At 52.2% G+C, this 23,378-nt stretch overlaps 1 protein-coding gene across 1 annotated transcript in view; it reads right to left on the bottom strand.

Annotated features, from left to right (window-relative positions):
• Positions 1-4,574: 4,574 nt before the first annotated feature.
• JPH2 (junctophilin 2) overlaps positions 4,575-23,378 on the bottom strand; it is a 29,759-nt gene continuing 10,955 nt past the window's right edge. Inside the window, exons 3-5 of the mRNA XM_086474775.1 lie at positions 9,969-10,087; positions 5,728-6,518; positions 4,575-4,655 (exon numbers count right to left, since the gene is read on the bottom strand). Of these exons, the coding sequence (XP_086330901.1) occupies positions 4,575-4,655; positions 5,728-6,518; positions 9,969-10,087 (991 nt within the window). The remainder of the gene's footprint in view (positions 4,656-5,727; positions 6,519-9,968; positions 10,088-23,378) is intronic.

Genomic DNA, 23,378 nt, shown 5'->3' with positions numbered 1-23,378 from the left:
ATTGCTTTAGCAGCAGACCCACCTGCCTCCCTGCTGCCTCGGCCACCCATGGGCCAAAGATCTGCTCCATTCATCAGCCTGAGATTTATGAGGTGCAAAGGGCTCTGGTTACCCTGCTGCCCCCAGCCTCCTCCTAGCAACTGGATGAATGAGATGCTGCTGGTTCCTTCCATACCAGATGCAAAACAAGCCCAGAGGAGAGCAAAGCCATCATTTCACCAAACTCGGCTCCTTAAGTCTCTACTAGAGCACAAAATCTTCCACCATGAGACCCCTCGTGTCCTGCAGAAACTGGGGGAGGCCCTGCTGCCTGTGGAACCTAAGCCTGCGTCCCGCCAGCCACTCTGCTTCGCTCATGTGAGATGCTCCAGAAATAGAAAAGGGATTGAAGGTTTTGGCTACTCTGGATTCCTTGGGCCCCCAGGCCCCACTGCCCCTGACTGGTGCTGGGCTCTGCTGTCCCATCCTCCCCCATAAATCACTCTTCCCCCGGCTGTCATTTCCCTGTCCCTCGTGCCTGGCTTTCCTCTCACTTTGGCTGTTTCAAGGGGCTGAGTGAGAGGACGGGCCACAGACAGAGGAGAATCACTCCTCTCCAAACCCGGGAGAGCTGTGGCACTGGAGGAGCAGACAGCGACGCACAGCTTGGAAGAAACTTGGCAGCAGCCCTGGGGTCAGGAGGCAGCAAAAGGACCTGTCAGCAGCCGTCTGCATCGCCCAGGCAGGCTTCGGGCCAGCGAGCTGCCTTTCCTCCTGGCCCCATGCAACCTCTGGAGGAGGCCAGCGTGATGGCAGCACACAGAGCTTGCTCAGAGAGCTGGAGGTGTCCTCAAACATCTGGCACCAAACTTTTAAAAAGCAGTAAGTGAAAACAATTCTCTTTGCAAAGTACCCTCCATCAACAAAAATTGCAAGATTTTGGAATAGATATTAGGAAAAAGCTAAAATTCTGCACCACGCGCTGATGAGCTCTCCTGTAAAGCTGGAGTGAATGTATCAACCTGAAAAGAAACCTGGAGGTTCTCCTGCAAAGATCCACATAGATAAAGTGAGCAGATAACTGTTTATTATTGCACGTAATCCAGCAGAACAACCGACAGAGAAGTCCGGACAGTAGTACACGGATTGTAGTAAACAGCCTGCAAAATCTGTGATGAAGGTATTTTTGTGTGAAGAGTGAAATGTATCTGCATCTTTGTAAGACCTGAAAAGTACAACACAACATCCTAGTCAGTTTTGAAAGCATGCAGTTTGAGGTAAATCTGTTATTTTTGCATCTAAGAAAACGAAATCCCTAAGGGGCTATAGATATATGTATATATATCCATATCTCAGCGCAGTATGGATATATTTATACGTCACATAAAAGCAAATCTACCTACTTTTCTCAGAAGGTTACTAGGAGGAAAGCACATTACTGAGTGCACATCACATGCATAAAAAATTGGGGCGGGGGGATTACCTTAGCACTGTTGAAAAAGATTCGTTTTTGTACTTAGTGATAAATAAAAGCCCCTCAGGTGTCTCAACGGAAATTGTCTCGGTGGTTAATAAAAGCAGCTGGCATACTGAAACTGCAGAGCTGGCAAGTGAGTGACAAAAAATGGAGATAAAATGTCAAAGGCAGCAGAGCCTGGGGTTTGCAATACATTTATACTTAAGAAAAGAAAAAAAAAAGAAAAGCAGCAAATTGCTACTAAACTATGCTTGGTGGAAGTGTAGATGATGCTGCACAGCTTTCTCAGGACTGGTACAGCCACATGGCTTTTAGAAAGGGATCACATTCACTTCTCCCACAGTTAACACCACATATTTGCTACTGTGGCAACGTTCCTGAGCTGAATAAGGTTAAAAAATAAACTTGGTTCACAAAGAAAAGTACTGAATTATTCTCACTCTCTTATGTCATAATTAGAGCAGATAAATTAGGCAGGTTTTGCCCTGTGTCTCCAGTCAGTGTAAACCTCTGCCTGTCTGCCACCCTGTCTCTGAAATCCTTTCAGATTGACCTTTGGAGCAGACTGGGCACCTGTTTCTTTCCTTAACCATCATTTCCCCGTTCTTTCCAGTCCCTCAGGTTTTCCCACCCGGTCCTATGCTGTGGGACTTCAGGATACACAGAGGCGCACAACCGACTATAAACAACATTTCTGATTACCTTAAAAAGGGATAGATAATACATTTTGCTCTTAAAAGAAGGAAGAAACATGTCCAAGCACTCAGCCTCACACTAAACTGTAACTTCATTTGTGCGGACTTTCTAAGCTCACACTGCTAAGGGTCAGAGCAGATCATAGTGGAAACATCCACAGCTTACTCCGTCGCAGCTTTGGGAAGAATCGGTGCAAATCACCCAGGCCTGTACGCCCCGCACACCAGAACAACAGCTAGAATTGCCCCACTGTACTCTTCCACTGCTGGAAGTCTAGCTGCTATGTATTTTTGAGCCTAACACTCAAATACACTGGAGTCACTCGGGTCTCTGCACCTTTTTTCTTTCAGGAATAACATAACCTCTCCCACGACAGACACCCTGCATCCTCTGGCTGGAAAGTCTGTTCACTCTGTTGCAATGAGAGAGCTGAAGAGGCCCTCTGCAGCCCAGCCCACTAAGGGAGGAACCTGCGGGAGTATGGAGAGATTTTTCAGTAAGTACCTCCTTTTTGTTGTAACTCACAACATTTTCACAGGAAAAAAAAAGGGGTAAAGGGACAAATTCAGCACACTTCTTTCCTTTCCCCTTACAGCAGAAAGTCTCCCACTGCAAGACGCTTCTGTGCAGAGCATTGCTGGTGGCAGGAGAGTGCTTGGACAGTGCCTGGTCCCAAAACGGGCACCATCTCCACCCCCGACATGCACGAATAGCCTTGGATCAGCCAGTCCCTCGCACCCCACCCTGTAGCCCCCATCTGCCCGGCAAGTTTCCGCAGAACTCTGGTTACACTTCAGCAAGCCCAATTTCAACTTGCTTCCCGTCTCAGTCCTCCATAAGTGGAAAATTACTCCAGGCAATGGGGAAAGGAAAGACTTTTTATTCATCCCTTTGGATGACTTCCAAGCATGGAGGGCGATGCTGTGCACCCCTAGCCATGGCACGGCTCTCATGAGTCATTTTGGTTGCTGTGTATTGCTTCATCGCCATGCCATGGATGACATTCTTTGGGAAATCTCTTGACACTGAGTCAACCAAGGGAGTTACAGAACACATCAGTGTGCACACATGAGACCTCACTCATTTTCCTACAGCTACAGATAAATCCCTCATCCCTGGCATGACAGGACAGTTGATGGCTTTGGTGAGAACAATTTAAGGTAACTGCTATTTTATACAAAGAAGAGAAGGAGGCTGAATTGCAGAAACCCTGCTTTTCCTTGGTAGATTGCAGAGGCCAGCCACAGCCTGGGAACAGGGAGACTGAACTGATCTTCAGGCACTTTTGTTTAAGGTTGGTGTTTGCAGTGCAACCTTGGGATCTCAAGTCCTCCTCTGAGGTGTTTCCAGGTGGCTGAGAGTTAATCCCCGCCAAGGTCTGTGGTCTCCATCAGCAGCAACGCCTGTCCCAGACACAGATGAACATGAGAGTCAAGAGGGAGCGACACACACGACCAACACATAATCACAGCTTTCACCTATGACAGAAGCAGTGCCCAGCAAAGCAGCTTGATCCCCCAGGAGGCCCCGGGAAGGCAGCCTGATGCCCTCACAGGGGCTTGGGAGGTGCCTCTCGCATTGTGTTCACATGAGGTCGAAGGGTCAGGTTCAGCCTCGATGTTTTGGGCTTTTTTTGGCAATATTTGAAACCCACGACACACTCCTGCGTGCAGGAACCCAACAGGCACAAGAAACCTCGCAAGATTTTATTGCTACCGAATCCAAATGCAAACCCTCATCCCAACTTAAGGGGAAGACCTGAGTGAGCTCCAGTTTAACCTCAGTCAGATAAGCACCTCAGCTCCTATTTGCCTTTGGTAACACAACTACGTAACAACAGCTGCAGAACTAGCACTGGTGCATTTAGAGCTGCAAATTGCACAGTTTCATATTTTCTTTGTGTTCTTGCCTCTTGCTGGGCTGAGTGCCAAGAAATAGTGCAATGCTTGAGTTACCTGGCAGCAGCTGCCATGGAACAGCAAATTAAAAGTGTTTCTTGAAGCATATTTGCAGAAAACAAATTTCAAATTTAACATCACACATTCTTGCACTGGATGTTTCACTCCATGAATCATGCCCATGCAAATGGGAAGGCAAAATTATACTGTGGGATTGTATCTGATCAACACAGTTCAATTTTCTAACTTTGAGGAAATAATTTTATGAAAAGACTTGAGAACTACACCCTGAAATTACTCCACAAATTACTCTTCAAACAGACAAGGAGTAACTGAGGATCTCAATGCTCAATGCGAGGTAATTGCATCTATTGAATAAATGCCCATGCATTTTTACCGCCAGGGCATCCATCAGTGAAGGATTGCATTGGTAGTAAAGCTAGTCAACCCCAAAACATCCACAGTGATGTCTACAAATTGATGATAAAATCTCATTGCTCTTCTTACCTTGTCTGAGGGGCATATCATGTCAAAAAATGTACAAATAGGATGGCCAGACCAATGTTCAGTAAGATGACCATGCAGATCACGATTGTGTTAGGTCCCTGAAGAAAAAACCCAAAACAGAGTATTATACACTGCAGTTCCAGGTGGGGAGACAGATACAGCTTAACTCTGTTGTTCAAAAATACCAGAATCACTCCCTCCTGATGCACAGAAATCTGGCACTTAACGAGCAGCCTGAATTTCAAACTAGTTGAGTATCTGTCAGTCCCTATTCCTATTTCTCCCCTGCAAACTCCTTCTAAGGCGGCTAAATCAGATTAAAGGAGACCCCAACCACAAGCATATGAACTGCTAAGCCCATGTCAGGCTGCTCCTCCCAACTGCTTTCTCCACCCACATTGCCCATGTTTGTAAAGTTGCCATTTTTAAGATGAACAAATACACCCATGAGATTGCTGTAATTTCAGACCAAAATATTTGCAAGCTGTGCTTTTCTAAAGTCACATCGGAACCATTCATGTCCAAAGGGCTGCAAGAGGAGAAGCACCGGGGCTAATAAAACATCTGGTTTTACAGTTGTAATCGCTAACAGCAAAATTGAATGTCAGTGACTATATTTTAAACCTGGGAAATCAGCTGGTGATTCTATACCACAGTTCAACTTACGAGGTGCCCCTACTGCAAAAAAGTAAAAGTAACAGGTAAAAAAGAAACTCCACTCAGCTTTTTCTTCCCTGTCCTACATTTTCCCCACAACTTTCCAGATCCATGTTGGCTACTGAAGGGGTGGGAAAAGAAGGGTAGAAAAGTGTAAAAAATTAATCACAAGATGCCTGTTTTCCTTGAATTTTGAAACACGGATGTGTCTGAAAGCGTATCTGCCCTGGTGCAGAGAGGAAGTTAAAATAACAGGGTTATGAATGCCAGCCACAGCAGCCAGGGCAGAGCGGGCTGGGAAGGTAGCAGGAAAATCTCCCTGAGGGGTGAGGGCTTTGACCGTCCTCCAGCAGGCTTCAGGATCCTGAAAAGAACCTCCGGGTGCCACTCAGGGCCCACTGCAGCCCCAAGGCCATGGGTTCTGCACCCTTTCAGATCTCTTGGGGAAAAATAAACCCCCCAAAAAGGCAAAGACGGCTTCCATGGGTGCCTCCCGGGCTGTCCCCACATCACCTCTTCACACTCCTCCGCCTCCTGTGCTGCCGCCACGGCCGCCGGCGGGGCTGGGCCCCGCTTGGCCCCTGCCTTGGGCTCCGTCCGCCCCGGTGCCCGGGCCTCAGTCTTCTTGTCGGCAGCGGGCTCAGCCCGGCCCACGGCCCTGCGCTCGGGGCTGGGGCGCTGCTTTGGCTCCTTGGGCCGCGGTGGCTCCGGCTTGGCCTCGGACGTGGCTGCCGGCTTCTCCTCCCGGTCCTGCGGTGGGGCGGGGGTGCCCCCCCGGCGCTGGGGTTCCCCCCGGGGCTCCGGGGAGAGTGGCTCAGGCTCAGGGAGCGGCTCCTCCTCATAGTCCGCAGCGGGGGAGACCGGGGAGGTCCGGACGGCATAGCTGTGGTAGCCCTTGAAGAGCTCAACATCGGGCTCGTGCGCCATCCTCTGCAGTGGCCCAATCTCCATCTGCTCGGCGGGACGCCCCCAGCCCTGCGAGGCTGGCCGGCCCTCGCCCTCGGGGGGCGCGGGGCTCCCGCTGCCTGCCCGGCCGCCTGCCTCGGCCTGGCTGCCCGGACGGAGGGCACCGTCCTGGCGGGGGGCTGCCTTGGCCCGTTTGGCCTCAGGTGGAGTGGCGGCGGGGCTGGGGGCCGGGCTGGTGCGGCGGCGGGCCTCGTCCTGCTCGTGGAGCTGGGGGCTCTCGGGGGGCGTGGGGGGTGGTGGGGCGCCCTGGGGCCGCGGTGCCTCCTCCTCCATGTTGACAGCGTGCTCCGCGTTCTCCATGATCTCCTGCAGCAGCTTCCGCTTCTGGTATTCGGGGCCTGCGGAGAGAGGGGTTGGTGTGAAGAGCTGCCCTTGGAGCCGGGGGGACAGCGGGCCGCACCAGCTCCATGCCACCATCATGCCTTTGACAGCTGTGCCCCCAGCCCCAACGGGTTTGGGGACAACGGTGAGAGGGTCCAGGCTGGAGTCTGGGAGAGGAGGTGCTCCCAAACCAGAGCCTGCTTCCAGGATGGATTTCCTGCAGGAGCAGCTGGAAGCTCTGAGCCCCACTGCATGCTGTCCGGCTGGGAACAGCCAGAGGAGCAGGCTGGGACCTCCAGATAAGTGTAAAGAAACGGTGAAAATCTGCAGCCCAGCTTTTTGCGGTCACACAGATGGGTTATCCTGGAGCTAAAGAGGATCCAGCTCCCATCCAAGTTTTGGTTTTAGTTTTTGGGGTTTTTTTTAATGGCTGGGAAACCCTTCCATGTGGCTTCTGTGGTGTCTAATAGTGTGGCAGCTTCACAAGTGATACAAGGGATGTCCAGTCTCCTTGGGAAAGGCAGGTATACCCAAACGATCTACCTGTCATGCCTCACGATGGGAAAACCACATTTCTCATGCATGAAGCAGGACAGGCAGTTTCACAGCCCTCCTCTCTGCACTGAGCCCTGCAACAGCAGCAAAATTGCCTGGTGCCATCACACGAGGTGTCTCAGGGCTTCGGCTTTCATTCTAGCCTCATCTCCCACACTGACTTGTCAGCTCTTACCAGCATTGCCCTTGCCTCAGTTATTCACCCATCATTAAATCTTTACTTGTTAACCCTAGGTCATGTCTGCAAAGCAAATTGCAGCTCAGCCAGAGCCTGACACCAAAGATATCCATTGTGCTGGGCAGCTGGGTGAGCAAAATCCACCACTGAACAACTGGGAATATCTTTTGGAATAACAGCCCTGCACAGTACTCTGCATGTTGGGACCCGCGCTGGGACAGGGGTCCCCGCACGTCACTGCGATGCTCATAGCAAGTGAGAACAGGAAGAGCATGCTCCTTATGGGCAGCACGAGATCGCAAAGCAGCTTGTTTGAAAGCAAAGCACCTGCTTTTGAAAGTGGCTTTGGCCTCATTCTGCTGAACCCAAGTAATGCGGAGGGCTGCAGACATACAGGGCTTGCTCTGTGCTCCTGAACAGCACAGACCCTGGAGCCGTGCCACCCCTGGCTGCCTCACAGTTCCTCCCCTTGTCTCCTCCACTCCAAGGACTGATGCAGACTTCAGCCTGGTCGGGAAATTGGGATTGGTGCTCCTTTCCCTCTAATAAATCAGCGGTGTGATTTGCACGCGGCTACCTCCTGCCCACGCAGGCAATGCCTCCGCTCGGAGTGGGCAGTGGGCAGAAGGAGGGCACTGATTTTAGCTGCTCTGCCCTCCCTGCATGCTCCTGTCAATCAGCAGGCAACCCATTCAGGGCCATTTATTTCTGGCTGCAAGTGGATTATTTGAAGCCATTTCAACAGTTGTTCAGACTCCTCAAAATAGGCTGCCTGCAGCTCCAGGCTCCTTGCTCTCTCCTGCTGCTTTCTTCTCCTCCTGAATAATTCACACCAAAAAACCCCCAACTGCCTGGAGGCCACTGCACTGCTCTGATTCTCCTCCCCACCTTCACCTCCCAGGATGACATTTCAGCAAGGGCTTTGGCTTACATCCCTCTCCTCGAAGCTGCTAGGGTTGATATCCTAAACGAAACCCAGGGCTCAGTACTTACTAGAGATATGAAGCTTGCTGAGCAGGATTGCCCTGTGCCAGACATAGCAGGGTCTATCTGCCAGGACAGCAGGGGGAAATGCTGAACACTGCCAGGCTCTTCTGGCTGTGTGACCAGCAGCTCTGACTCCTAGCAAAATCCAAGGGTGGACTTTTGTCTGTTTGTTCCTGGACAGTGCAACTGTGCAAGAAGAGACAGTTCCCCTTGTTGTGCTCTTAAGGAATTTAGAGATTTAAAAGATTCATAGAAGAAAAACATGCATCAGTGGCTTACAAGGCCATTGAGAGAGGCCAGGACCCAAGCGAAGCCCTACAAAAAAGCAGCGAGAGGATTCAGCACCCAAAGAGCCAGAAGCGGAGGCCAGGATGCTTCAGGCATTTTGCAGAGACTGTTTCAATTGTGTCATTCAATTGCCATGGGTGGAAAAAATAATCTAGCTAGATGTCAAAAACCTCCCATCAGGAATTCCAGTTTCCTTTGCCTCTGAGCTATAAATACCCCAGTGTGCAAAGGGTGAATGTGGAGCTGTGAGTGGCAGCTGGGGGGCTTATGTCAGGATCAAGTGATGTTTAGCTATTGTTAAATGAAGTGCCACATGCTGGCTCATGCCCATGCCCGGGCATTGTGGTGTTTCCCCACTCAAAGCCAGATCTGACGGGCCTTGCTGGGTGGTGGGGAGGAACGGGCAGCCCTCCAGCATGACATCTCCCCAGCTACTAGGAGCAGGGCAAGGTGGGAGTACAGGGAATTTAGGCAAATCTGTCAGCATGACTCTCCCCGGCCAAGTGCTGGGTGTGAGCCATTTCCCTTTCCCACTGCGTGCCCTGTGCCGGGGTGTAGTACGAGAGACCTGGTGGCACGGAAATCAGAGCAGGAGCAGGTGGCAAGTTTCGCTGAGCAGGAGTCAACCTTTGGCTTCTAGCCCCAGTTTTGCCGCTGTGGTGGTCCCTTGCAATCATGTCTCAGGGGCACTTGTTTCAGGTAACAAAGCCAGATAATAAGAAAGACAGGATAAAAACATAGACACTTGGATCCTTGACTTCTGCTCTGTTATTACCTTCCCTCTCTGGAAAGGCAAGCTTTCCAGGAAGAACATATCTCTAGCTAACTCGCTCTAGGGAAAGGTAATGGCATTCACAATGCTGCTTCTAATATTACATTTCCTATCCACTAATCCTCAGTGCTTGGTGTCACACAAGGAACCTCCCAAGTGTTTCCCCAGCCAAATAATCAGCAGTGATGCTAACAAATAAATAGGGAATCAGGGAAGTAGTATTTTGCATTAGCAACTTTCCTGTAGGATATTACAGCCTCTAATTAGTGGAGTCTGACTGTACCCTGGTGCGGTGTGGGGCCCCGCAGGATATGGGCTTGTGAGTCAATGTGCAAAGCTGTTCCAAGAAAAAGCCACAAGGGATGTATCTACAGGATTGCTGCAAATAGACCTGAGCTCGCTGCCTGCCATGCCTGGTGCTGGGAGGGCTTCAGCTTGTGGAGAAACATGAGCAGAAGTTGAGGGACTGAGGGGTTTTTCTCCAGGCTACGGTAACATATTCCAGCAGGTAAACCAGTGGTGTAAGGAGGACAGCAAACCACCCAGGGCAGGGGGCTGGCTGCACTTGTGCAAAAGACGATTTAGGGTAGACAGGAGGGCAACTGGAGTTATAAAGTGGGTGAAGCATTTGAACAGATTCCCCAAGGAAATTGCAAAATCCCTCTTAGAAGATGCCTCTGGTCCTACCTGGCTGATAGAAGTCCGGGGAGAGCTCCCTGGCCATCATTCTGGCTATGCCCGATTCGTTGTTAGCTGCCTGAGCTGCCTGCTCAGACCCTTCAGCCTTGGCTTTGGCATGAGCCGTCCTGTGGGGAGAAGAGGGTCAACAGTGAGCACTGCTTGAGCCAAGATTGTCCCAGTTCGCGCAGCGGATCCTGTCCAGCAACAAAATCAAATCGGCCCATCTAGCATAACAGCACTCAGCGTTTGCCCACTTGACCCAAAATCCCCCACTCAAGGAGAAAAGAGCAGATTTTCACTAAGTAAGGGGCACAGATGCGTAAGGCTAAGGTGTGAAGGCTGCACGTATCCTCGCAAGGGAACAGGGCAGGGGTATTTGCAAACACAAGTGTGTTCCTGTGCTGCAGCAAAACAGCAGGTGCTGCAAAACAGGCTTCCCGCCATGCTGGGAAGCACTGAAAAACTCAGCTCAGAGGAATGCCTAAAGCATCACTGCAGGCATCTTCGGAACACAAGGGGACAATAACATGATGACTGCACACTGCTGTGCTGTCACCAGCCCTGAGCTGCTGCCCCTCGCCAGAGGCAGCGTGCCCTGCCCAGCACACCAGACACATTTTACCCCAAATGACTCTCCTGCAGCTCTCCAGCAAAACCCCACATTGTCCAAGGGGGTCCTTTACTTGCCACAGCCCAGGGGGCTGCTCTCATCCGTTCTAGGAAAGGCAGAGCTATCGCTTCCCTCCCAGCTTGGCTCCCTGAGTCCTCTCCACTCCTTCCCACCACGTCTCCCCCTTGCTCCACAGGGCTATAGGGCTATCAGAGGTATTTCGCCGGCCGGCTGTCATATTCCTTGCATGCCTCGTGCTCAGGGCCCTGTGATCTTCACGCTAAAAGCAGGGCTGCCTTTACAGCCCAGCTGCTTGCGTTCTGGGAAGAAGCTGACTTTAAACAGCAGAAATGGCACCTTAAAAATAAGGGAGGGTGAAGCACCATGTATTCAGCTGCTTTGCTCCACCCGAGGCTTACAGAGAGCTGCTTTCCCCCTGCTCTCGCTATCACGTTTGCTGAGGCTCCCCATATCTCCCTTGCTGCACATAATGGCGCATACACTGGCTGTACATGCAAAACCATGTATTTTTGCATCGATAGTTAGAGAAGCTGTTAGCAGCCCTCAAACAGCAATTCACTACGAATTACAATGTTTAATGTGGTCTTAGGGTGTCTGACGAGCCCTTTTCAGACTTAGGCTGGTATCTGGTCATGTTTTAGAACAAAAAATGAAGAAAGGTGCAGTTCTCATCCCTACAGTGAAAATGCTCTAGAGGAAGTTTTGGACTGTCAGTCCTGAAATCAGGATTAATTCTTTCCCGTTAAACTGAGATGCAGTACACAGACCAGACTAGCTTTAGTCTGAATACTTGACAGGTGAAATGAAAAGGTGATAGAAATGCTGTTCTGAGACCCTTAGAATGTAGAAGATATATATGTACACATACATAGACCACCCCCCCCCCCCCTTTTGAGTAGCTGTGGGGAAAGAACCAAATGTAGGGCATTAATCCCAACTGATACGGGCAATGGTGTGACGCGATGGGCAGCCGAATATGCTGTTCAGGGCCCTGTGATAGAGAAGAGGGTGTGGAGCTGCTGTGGCTCAGCCTGTCTCTCCCCGGGATAACATCTCACTCTGCTGGAGCCATGATTCACCCCCCTGCCCACACTCACACGTTATCTCCCCACTTTCTCTGCAGGCTGAGCTGCCTGGGATTGCTGTCATTCTTGGTCTTTTTATCCAAAATCATTACAGCTCCTGAAACACCCAGAGACAAGACATGATGAGGCAGAAAACAGCAATTTTAAGCTGCTGCTCGCAAGCAGGAGGTCTGAGGCAGCTCTGAACAGAGAAAGCACCTCCTTTTTTGGTAGCATATAATCAGTGTGATTAATTCCACTATAATCTGGCAGGGGCCAAGGGGGATGTTTCTGTGCTCTCCATGCCTGGGGGATCAGAGCAGGCTGGGCGTGCTGTGCATGGGACACACAGCCTGCCCGGCGCCAGCCCCGGGAAGAAGCTTGCAAAGTGAGGATCCAGCTCTTCATCCTGGCAGGACATGCTCCGACCCCTGGCTTTGTCCTGCTGCTCTTGGAGGACAGGATTCACCATACAGAGATAAAAATCCTCCCTTTCAGCCACTTGCTGAGCCAAGCAGAGGCTATCCCGGCCACTTCCCAGCCATAAAATCAGCCAGCTGGCCCCAGCTGGAGGAGCAGCAGGCAGCTCGTGGCAAGTGGGTGGACGCTTTCCTGAAGGTGACTTCCAAAAAAGTAGTCTGGAAGTAGACTGGATGCAGGGTCTGCTCCCTCTGCTACTAAGGACAAAGCCAAACTCATGCTGATGTGTTACCAAATGGGTGCAGACGGCTCCTGCACGCTCGGATCTCCCCCAGCATCTGGGGCTAGTGCAAGGGAACAGCCTTGTTGGAGGTGACAAGGCAGCTCCCAGTTACACTCTTCTCCTGATGGAGATTTCCTTCCCTCCAGAGAAGCTGCTGGATGCTATCTGGCTGCTGCATGGGGCTTGAGCACTGCCCTTCCTGCAGGTAAAGAGATGGCGGGGCCAGGAAGACCCAGCCTGGGTTGCAGAGGCTGTGGGGAGGATGCCGTGGGTGGTGGGGAACTGAGCCGGCTGGGCTGAGCCGTCGCTGTGAGCCACCACGGCCCCAAGGCCAGCAGGGCTCTACAATGAGCCCTCCTGGGCACAGAGGGGTGAGGCCAGGGAGGCCCTGGGGCAGCTCCCGAGCTCTCCCCGCACAGAGCTGACAGCAAGCTGAGCGGCATGACTTTGGGATCCCCCCCCTGCCCTGGGGATGCGAGCTGCATGGCAGCTTTGCCCGGCTCCCTCGCTTGGGGGGACACGCCCAACCTCTGCTCCTGTCCCCCTGCTTGCAAACTCACCCAGAAGTGTTTGATTTAGGGGGGCTAAGTTCAACACAGCTGCAGCTCCACATCTGGCAGCTCCAGTGCACCTTGTGCTGGCCCTGCCAGCATCCCGGGGAGGCCACGGCCCAAGGCAGAGCGCTGCTCTCCCCTGGCCAGCAGCCTGGCTGCAGCAGGGATGCTGATGCCCTGCACTGGGTCCCTCCATCGCTGAGTTTGTTTATTGCAGCAGCAGCTGGGTGATGAATATCTGGCTTACAAGACACAGCATGGTGTTTTAAGTACTCTGCCCCGGCTGTGCCACACGTCCCTGGAGCACAAAGGGAAGGCACTGCTGCTCGCAGCCCTCCAGAAAGCCACGCTGAAGGCTTAGTAACACTGTGACAAAGCAGAGCCTGGAGGAAAGGGCCCAGCCATAACAATAACATCTAACTTGCCTAGAGTATTTATGAATTTATTATTTAGCCGCATAGCTGGCAGTGCCTGGGAGCTCAACGCAGAGAAAAACTTGGCCCTGGCTGCAAAGTAGGAGACAAATACCAGCTGCCCTGGGAGAGCCTGGCGCATGTAACCCGCAGCACAAAAGCCTCTCCCAGCCCACAGCCTGGGGTACAGTAGTTAAAAAAAAACTCAGACAGGTTTGAGGGAAGCAGGAAGGTGATCTTCAAACCTGAGACATGAAACTTATAAAAGGAACAATTTCTTCCAAGGTTAAGATCTGCTCAAAAAACACAATCAGCTTTTGCAAAAAGGAAAATGCTGGCCTTTTGTTATATACATATAAATTTTATATTTTTCAGGTAGCACTTGAATTAGGGCCACACCTTTTTATTTACTGCTGGTTGTGCTGACAGCTCCCAGCACCTCGGGAGAAGGCAGCCCTTGCAAAAACCAGCAGAGGAGAAAGTCTGGAGATGGAGGAGGTCAGGGTGAAACTGAAACAGAAGCTCATGGATTTTATAGCATCCAGCAGCAGAATTCAAAAGTCCCTTTTCAAGACAGTGATGGAAAATGAGCCACAAACATTGAACACGTCCAACTGGGGGCAATAAACACAAAGAGAGGCCTTTTACACCAACACTGATGCTCCCTGTCCCAAGCCAGGCAGTACCGCCCAGGATGAGTGCTTCCCAGTTTCACCCTGACCCATCTCCCCAGGCAGCGCCATTAAAAATAGCTCTGAATTCTTTGCAAGGAGGAGCAGCAGCCCTGCGCCGGGCCGAGGGGAGGTATGTGGGCAATGCCTGCAGCCCCTGTCCCAGCCTCGCTGCCTCCCGACAGCAGCGGCTGGGTTGTGGCGGCTGCTCCGGGGCTGCCCTGGGCAGGGAGGCTTCACACCCCAGCTGGACGGGTGGGAGAGGGAGGGTTAAATACATCTGCTGTTTTATTTGCTCCTCTGGCACGGCTCTAATGCTCTAATTGTTTTTGTACTAGTGCAGAACAGAGCACCACTCCTGTCCTTCCTGGCTATCTCCCAGAAACACTGCCCAAATCATTCCTCTGACTGCTACTAAAATCCCCTGTGGATACACAAGCCACAGCTGAGCACCGTGCTAACAGGTGAGACCCAAAGCCAAGCCAGCATGCCCATCTCTTTGGACAGTTTATGCAGTTTTACGCATCCACATTGGATTAGACTGTAAATGAGATTGGAATTAGCAGAGAATACTGCAAATACCAGACGGGGCTGGGACGCCTGCAGGTGCGGCAATGACCTTGCGGCTAGAAATAGGGGAAGGGCTCAGCTTTCTCTGCCCAAGCTATTGCACATTTGCTTATTAAGGGAAAGACAGACCTGTCCAGCACTGTCCTTCCTTCTCCAGGGTCTCCCTCCACCCATTGAGTCAGCAAACGCTGAGCTGAACACCTTTTTCTTGCCATTCTAGACATTGTGAGCTGCCAAAAAGGCCACCAACCAAATGTAATTCATCAGTCAGTTCTAGGAAGGAAGACTTCTGCTAAACTCCCCTCTCCTTGAAACTGGCTTTTCCAACCCCAGCCAAATCCCTGCTCCAGCATCCAGCAGGAATCATTTTGTCCTTCTGAAGAAACTTAAGATAACAGCTTGTCTTGGCAGCGACATCTGCAGCACTCAGAAGGGATAGAGGGAAAGCTGCAAAGTGCTTTTGCTGATGACAACATGGTCCCTTCTGTGTTCACGTCATGAAGGGCAAAGACACATAGACCTGATCAACACAGACCTGTGTGGGGGTTGGACCAGATGACCTTTAAAGGTCCCTTCCAACCCAAACCATTCTATGATTCTATGATCTGACCAGAACAGATACTTTCTGGCTTCTCTTTTTCTACGCTCTAGACTTGTGTCACCTCTATAGTTGGAGCATCTCTTTCTTCCTGCTCAGTCTGAATCCATCTCCTTTGTGCCTCTCCCTCTGCTTCCATGTGCATGCAGATACCAGCAAAGCTCTGCTACCCTCATTTGCCTGTAACCAGCCTATGGGACTGAATATTCCTTTTCAGTCCATCTCTCATGCCATTTTCCCTACCCACAGTCACACCCACATGTGTGTCCCACCCCACAGGTGTTCTGCCCTGAGAGCCAGCTGTACCTTTCACCCTCTTTTTGCTTTCTTTGCTCCATCACTCATGTGCACGTACCCACTCAATTCAGACTCAGACACCCCTGGGGTACGTGAGTATTTTCTGGTTTATATTACGGACTCTGCACCTGCAAGGTGTGGTCTAAACTGTGACTAAATCAACACAAACTGCCCCCTAAAGGAAACACCTCCTGGCCACTGTAAAAGAAATCTGAAAAGAGAAGCCATCCTGACCTTGCAGAGCAGCTCTGCCCTTCAGCCTCCCTTCCCTTGCAGCCAGCTCATGAGATGCCCCAGGTTTTTCACTCATGGTACCAACACTTGCACAGAAGCGGTGACACTCTGCACATGCCCAGGCTATTTAGCTGGATAAATCAGACCTTTTCTCCTTCCTTCCACAGAAAGGGCATGAACAGGCCATTCAGCCAGGAGAAAAGCATCCTTTTCTGTGCAGTGCTTCAGGAGCACGGGCCTGGCAGAGCTCCCTGCCACCTAACGAGCTCAGCAAGCATTAGCCTTTATGATTACTTGGTGAATTTTTAAAATACCGAAATGTTATCCTCAGCTCTAAATAGCTCAGAGCCACTTGCATCTTTCACCAAGGGATACTTCCCCTTGGAACAGTTAAAGTGATATTAATCTTACAGCAGACAGATCTGCAGCTGTCTTCAATAAGATGACAACCTATGCACCCCAGCCCTGTGTACGGGAGATTTGCTCAATTAATCTCCGCCACTCTGACTGCCCTGTGAGCCGATTTGGACCGGGTGGGCATCATGGTTCGGCCACACCAGCCCGCACAGGAGCCCATGGGCTGCAACCAGCCGGTGGGGCTGGCATAGACCACAGCTGCTCTCCGTGTCCCCTGCAGCCCTCGGATGCCAGTCGGCAGCTGCTCGGAGCTGGCTCTAAATGGAGTGGTGCAAGCCAGAGCCTGCTGGCTCAGAGGGCTGCTGGCCACCGGTGAGACAGCTTGGCCTCAGGGCCACTGCACTGGCCCCAGATGCACAGGACAGGCAGCTCCTCGCCCTGCCGGAGCCCATCATGCCAGCACAGCCAGGCTGGGAGCAGCTCATGAGAGCATCCACAGAGATAAAAACCCCTGGTTTTCAGGTCTGCTCTCCTCTGTGCCGCCCTGGGTGCAGATGAAGCGGAGCCCGGAGCAGCACATTGGGACTACGCATACACACCGCTGATTTATTCCAGCTTCCACCACACCATTACCAAAGGGGCTCAGCTAATGTTCCGGAGACCTTTATTTAATCAGCTACCACAGCAAGATAAAAGCAGCCAGGTTACCACGCTGATAAGTGCATAAAAATTTCTTTACAGCATGCACACAAATCAGGGTCTTCCAGCCTTTCACCCCCAAGATGCTCCCGCCTCCCTGCCTGCACCTGAACTGAGCGGGCAGGGGCTGCTCCCTGCCCTGCCCAGGGGAATGAATTCTCACTTCCAGGAAAACACCAGGGCTGCAGCAGTCATTTGTTTTGAGGGAGCCCAGCCTGACCCACGAGCTCCAGTCCAGCCCCAAGCTCTGCCAAGTGGGCAGCATCCACAATCTGAGTGTGTTTTACCCAGTTGCCAGCCCCGCCAGCACTACAATGGGTGAGAAAGTGTGTGTTTTCTCTATCAGTTTTTTTCAATGGAAAGTTTTAGCAACTTCTAACTTGAGTGGTTTTCAGATTTCAGCAATACAAACCAAGAGTGAGGAACTGCAGTATCTGTTTTGTCTTTTTTTTTGCCCCCTGTCGAGAAAAGCAGGAATTTAATTTTTTTTTTTTTTTTTTTAGGAAATGAAAGCAGGCAAATTTTTTTAAACATTGCATTTGGTGAGAAGCCAAATTATTCATCAGAATTTAAGGCAGAAGCATTTTTCTTCCAGCCTTACAGGTCTCTTGAGTTGCCATTCATAGATCTGAAGTCCAGGAGAAAAAAGAGAGGGAGCAGGGAGCTGCAAGGGCTGCCAGCCCACTGCTCGAGCTCTGCACCCAAGGCTGGTGAGGGACACCAGGTCCCTCCCGGCACTTGGTGAAGTCTCAGCAGGCCTCACAGGAGCAAAACAACAAAACTTGGACTAAGAAAGCCAAAGGGCTCTGGCTCGACACCAGGATAAGTAGAAAAAAAATGCACCTCCTCCAGGAGGAGGGAGGGTTTCTGTATCTCAGGCTTTATATTTAAATTGGACATTTTACTTAAATATTTTTTCTTTTTCAAGATAAGCCTATTTCACATTCCACTGAAATGACGATAACCTCTGAGTGAGGCCTCATTGAATCAGATGATTTTAAAGGCCGGCTCCCTGCCAGCTGATTTAAAGCATTTGGATGGGATTCAAAGCCTTCCTGCTCCACGCGGCAGCAGATCAATTGAACGAGAAGCTACCATTTTCCACAGTCGTTTTTGCAGATTAAAGTCACGCTTAATTTTTCCCTTTCTGTGTTTGTAAGCTGTTGAGATAAGGATTTACCACACGGTCAGAATGAACAGCCCACTAATTCCACTTTCCCTGCCTAGCCCGCTATCTGAGTCCTGCCCATCCCTGGGGCTGACGTCCTGCCATCCTGACTCTGCTCCTCTTGAGGGGTTCCCTGCAAGCCACAGCCCCGCTTGCTTCAACCCCAAAGACCCAGGAAACCCTGGAGAAAGCAGTTTGTTGCCCAACGGATGCTTTCTCCTACTGAAAGTTCATGCTCCCTCTTACCCTAACAGGGCATGAAAGAGCCTAAGGAAGTTCACGCAAGGCGGGTGGAAAGTAGATAAAGCTGTGCGCACCCTCCTCTGGAGTCAAAACGCATCAGCGTAACAAGCATGGTGGGCCAAAAATGTGTCAGGGCTGGAGCTGCAGCCAGCCTGGGCTAGGGATGAGACTGTTCCGGGAAAGGGCTGAAAGAAAGGGGTGAAGGCATCACACCATCACTCATTTCATGGCGCCAAACCCCTCCAGCCCGCGAAGCCCTGCACACTGGGGGGACACATCATGGGGGTCCCACAGCAGGGGCAGGTGTCTGATCCTGGCACTGGACCCCAACCCTGGGGCTTGCTGTCCCCGTGGCTGCATGGGACCAGGAACGGTGAGGGGCTCACCCGAACCCTGCAGTCTGCTCCCTGCTCAGCTCCAGCAGCCAGGACAAGGGTGAGCTAGAAGGAGGGGTGAGCCCAAGGGACTTTTGGGGATGGATGAGGGTCAGGCAGCAGTTTGAAACAGGCAATACTTCTACAGAGCTGGAGACTGGGGGTCTGGGTCAGCAAATCCACAAAAACCCAGTCCGACCAAGCCCAAACCAGCCCTGCTCAGTGCCGATCATGAGGCTGCAAAGATCAAGCCCTGGCCCCGGCACAGGAGCTGGGTGTCCCCATTTCCAAGACGAGAGTGACACAAAGTCCCCAAGCTCCCAATCCAGGGTGCAGGGAGGCTCAGGTGGAAGTATTCCTCCTAACCAAACCACAGTGACAACGCAATGCCATGGCACAAGGCAACCAGGGGCGTTCTTCCTCCAAGAAGTTTGAGGGGAAACCCAAGCTGAAGTGGTCCTGGCTGCAGCAGCACAGGCCAGGCAGGTGTCCCCTTGCCGTCCCCACGGGTGGCTATCCTGGATACTGACCTCGGTTTGCGCTGACAAGCCACGTGGAGGAGGTCACACCTGCTCAGGAGCTGCAAGGGGGAAAGGTCTTTATTCGCTTGGTTTTATGGGAAAGAGTGAGGACTGCTGGCACTAGTGCCGTGCAGAAAGCGGGGGAGTCCCAGCCACGGGCTTCGGTTGGTGTGGAAACAGATGCCAGCGACTGGGTTTCTATTAACCAAGAGTGAACGAAACAAGATTATCGACTTTATAAACACACCAAGCTCTGTTGAGAAATATCTTTGCTGGGCAAGCAGCACCAACGAGCATCCCCTCACCGCTGTGTCCTGGCACCCAGCTATGGCAGGAGCTGCGTGGCTGCCCCCATTTCTCCCGGCCCACCCGTGCACTGGCTCTCTCCAAGCCCTGCCTGCAGAGGTACCGAGATGCTCATTGCCACTACGGGGACTGTGGGGCAGCCAGAATACCCAGCCATTGAGGACCTGCCTTGGGCTCCTGCCAGTTGACCACTTCCAGTTGTGGCTGCACCTTGCTCGGCATGAGCCTCCCCCTGCACCCTGTGGGGAGTCTGGGGGGGATTTTCATGAAACTGGGGTAGGCCTGTCCCTCCCTTCACCTGCACCCACTTATCTTTTAAGCCCCCTGAGAGTCAGGCTGCGGCATCTTTGGTGTCTGATCGTACAGCTGCAGAAACGTGGCTCCCAGCTCCTGTGCCTCTCCCCGGCAGCTCCCACTCAGAGGCAAATCACAGCCAATATCCCACCCAGGGCCAGGACAAGCCCTGCCCATCTCCTGCCTGCTGCTGCCTCCTCGTTACACACCCATCCGTCACACAGGGATGTCCTAGAGCAAAGAGATCGTGACGCTGGGACAGCAGAGGAGGATCAGCTGCTTTCCCAAGCGGGAAGCCCAGCTGGCAGGGACTGCCTTGAACCACCACTGCCCGCTCTCACAGGGTGGCCATGAGCATCCTGCCCTCCAGCCTCAGACCTAAAGGTCTGGGAACAGACTGGACTCCTGATGTGTCTAGCACCTGTGCCTCTGGCTAAAAGCCTGAGGAAAGCAGAAAGCAAAGGATATTTAAAAAAAAAATTCTAAAAATCTTTCAGAGCAAACCCTGTGTCTGATTCAACAGACCTGAAAATTCCAGGTCTGAACTCTCCGGCCTCAGGGAAGCCAAATTGTGCTCTCAGCCGCAGGACAGCCAAGGCCATCAGACCAGCCCAGCTCTGCACTGGACACACACCATGCCTCACCAGAGGTGCATCGGGTTGCCCACCTTCCTCACCAGTGGCATAACCCCCGAGAGCATCGGGGACGAGGGCAGGAGCTCGCCGAGGCAGAGCCGTGCCACAGAAAGCACCTTATCGGTGGAGCTCCAGTGGTGTGGGCTGCCGCAGGCCTCGGCTCTCAGCTGTCGTGCTCCAGCAGCGCTGATAAAGCCCTGCTCTGCCTGCCCTTATTTAGGCAGGAGGCTCTGCTGACTCCAGCGATTTCAGGACGTCATTTGCACCACACACCCGCGTTCCCCAAGCAGACGCTCGCTGCCGCCTGGCCACGCTGGGAACACTGAGCGCGGGGAGAGAGCGGCAGCACTGCTGGGAATGCAGCCGGGAAGGGGAGGCTCAGAAAGCGATACGGGAGCCATCAAACGCTCTTGTTATTTGAAGGGAGAGCTAAGACGTGCCCCAAAGACATTGGTACGGACAGAAAAACAACTTGAACTTCAAAACCAGACAGCAGCTCACGCTACGAACGATGCCCACACGTCCCTGCCAGGGAAGCCGCACCGACGTGATTTCTGATGCCAAACGCTCACTGCAGCTCTGCGATGCTTCAACGCAGTCCAGGCTCACTGTGATGAGTAAACCCTACATTAACAGGCATTAACACCTAACATTTCAGAATGCAATTTAGAAATTGTTACAGATATCTACCCAAGCAGCAGTATTGCAGGACCTCTGCAGATATTACATTAAACCAAAAAATAAATCCAAAGTGTATTCATTTTTAGTTGTACGCTCCAGCCATAAAACACCCAGCTGCACAGGGGCTTCAGGGCCAGCATCTGAAGACAAACAGGTGAGGCACAGCAGCCATTACTGCCTCTATTATCTTTCTTTCCTATTGATCCTGTGACATCTGGCAGATATCTGAGGTGTTATTAGCAGGACGTATGCCCGTCAAACAATCTCAGACTGCGGCCAGACCCGTGCCTTGCAGGATGCACAGCCAAGTCCCTCCATTGATTTTGGTCCAAGTCACTGGGCAGCACAACTGTGTGCAGAGGCAGACCACAGCAGACACTGTTGCAGTAGGATTGAGGTGGACTTCGCAGTATTTACACTAATTTTGTCCCCCAAAAACACCAGTGAGAAGGAAATCCCTTGTACCAGCTGCCCAGCTACTGAGCGTACAGCTTTGAAAAAATCAAAGGTTCACCTTGCAGCCAGGCCTGCCCTTCCTCTTGCTTTTTTATTTTAATCTGCTCTGAACAGATGAAAGCTGACCACTCCCACGGTCCCTCTCCCTGCCTTCAGTGGGACCATCCTCCCCATGTGACAGCCAAGCACATACAGCACAGGCAGCACCCCTGGGTGCTGCTGCTCCCCAAGCACCCAGGGGTGCAGAGCACCTTGTTCAGCACCAACTCATGTGCCCAGAGAACTCCAGGGCAGCTGTTACACACCTCGGGATGGCTCTCAACTGGCTTGCTCACGGCTTGGTGGTGGCTGTCCCCTCCTCACCAGGGCTGGCGGGGGACAGATCTGCTATCGGTCCTTGGGCCAGCTTACCTACTTAAGCATCAGGGAGATGATGTCCCGGCTGCGATCCCAAGACCTCACTGCCTTTCCCACCCACCCCAAAGTTTTTTTGAAGGAGCCCCCAGACGGGACGAAGGGTGGGAAAGGGGAAGGCTGGAGGGACACAGCAGGTGTCTTCACCTGGCACCACGGGAAGAGCTGTGTTCCAGCTCTGATGGAAATCACTTGGGATCATAGCAAGGCAAGTCCCAGGGCGCCAGCAGTACAGGGCACAGCTAATGGACATCATATGGCACGTGTTAACCCCCATGTCCACCTGTGGTTTCCCCTGGGCAGGAGTAAAGCCATCTCCGCTGGCTGCCAGAGGCTGCACTTCAGGATGACTCTTCTCCCAAGGGACAGCAGTCTGGGCAGGGATTCATCACACTTCAGCTTCCATTAGCTGGTCCCCAGTGCTGCCAATAGACATGCCCCAGGTTTCTGTCCAATGTCTGAGCAGCGCCAAGGGGCTTTGCCTGGGGTGAGGGGGCAGCTGGCTGAGCTGGGGTGGGCTGTTCAAGACAGTGTGCCCCCATGCTAAATGATTTTCACTAAAATAATACAAAAAAAGAATGAAGAAAATCACTCTTCCCTCAGCCAGTGGTGAGGTGATGCCAACTCTGTCCTCGGCCTCTTGCACAACGGGAAAAGCAGCTGGACTGCTGATCCAGGAGGACTGGGGAGGGAGTCGAGGAGGCCACGGCAGTGCCACTTGGGCAGGAGAGGCACAGCAGGGCAGGCAGTAGCTGGCACTGCCCACGGCGCTGGCTGGAACACCCAAACTGAGCAGGCGGGTGGGACAGGAGCTGCAAAGCAGCCTGGTGCCTCGGATGCCCTCAGAGCAGAGCACGAGACGAGGAAGGTTTGCTGACCATGGCTGACCATCGTCCCTGACTCTCACTGCTCTCCCACCCATCTCCACAGGGCAGATCACAGGCAGGGTGATACCAGTGCTGCCAGTAGCCTCCCGCCTGCGCACCCCCAGAGCTTGGGCACGTGCCTGGGATTCCTGCGGTGCAACTGGCCGAGGCAGCTTCCAGTACTTGGGCTTGTTTTCCTCAGGATTTCTATCCCTAAAGAGCCTTTTATGGTGCAAAAGAGTGAAATCCGGTCTTCTCCTGACATTTCACCCCCAGACAGCAGAAGGCTGGATGTTACAGTAATTTAGCTCTGCCAGGGGCTCCCTTGAGTGCCAGAAGCAAATGAAACTCAAACATCCATATGCAACAGCACAGGTATGCGGAGGTAGTCAGGCATCTGCACACCCCGGCTGCTGTGTCCTGCTAATTAGTTCCCAGCGATGTCTTACACACGGATATGTCACATCTTCTCCCAAAAAAGGATTCGTGTAGCCTCAAAGACATTTCTTTGGGTAAGGTACACACTGCCATCTGAGGACAAATACAAATGCTTCATCTAGAAAACCCCACCTTGCAGTTACGAGCTAGAGCAATGCTAATGATAGTACAGCCCTTTTATAAACCCTAACAATCGATTTTCACAATCTGTCTGCAATTACTCTCTGTC

Source organism: Leptosomus discolor, chromosome 17 (genome assembly GCF_034619465.1).
Source record: "Leptosomus discolor isolate bLepDis1 chromosome 17, bLepDis1.hap2, whole genome shotgun sequence".
Classification (NCBI taxonomy): Eukaryota; Metazoa; Chordata; class Aves; order Leptosomiformes; family Leptosomidae; genus Leptosomus; species Leptosomus discolor.
The sequence above is the reverse complement of the archived record's forward strand: the minus strand, read 5'-3'. Positions and strand labels throughout refer to the sequence as shown.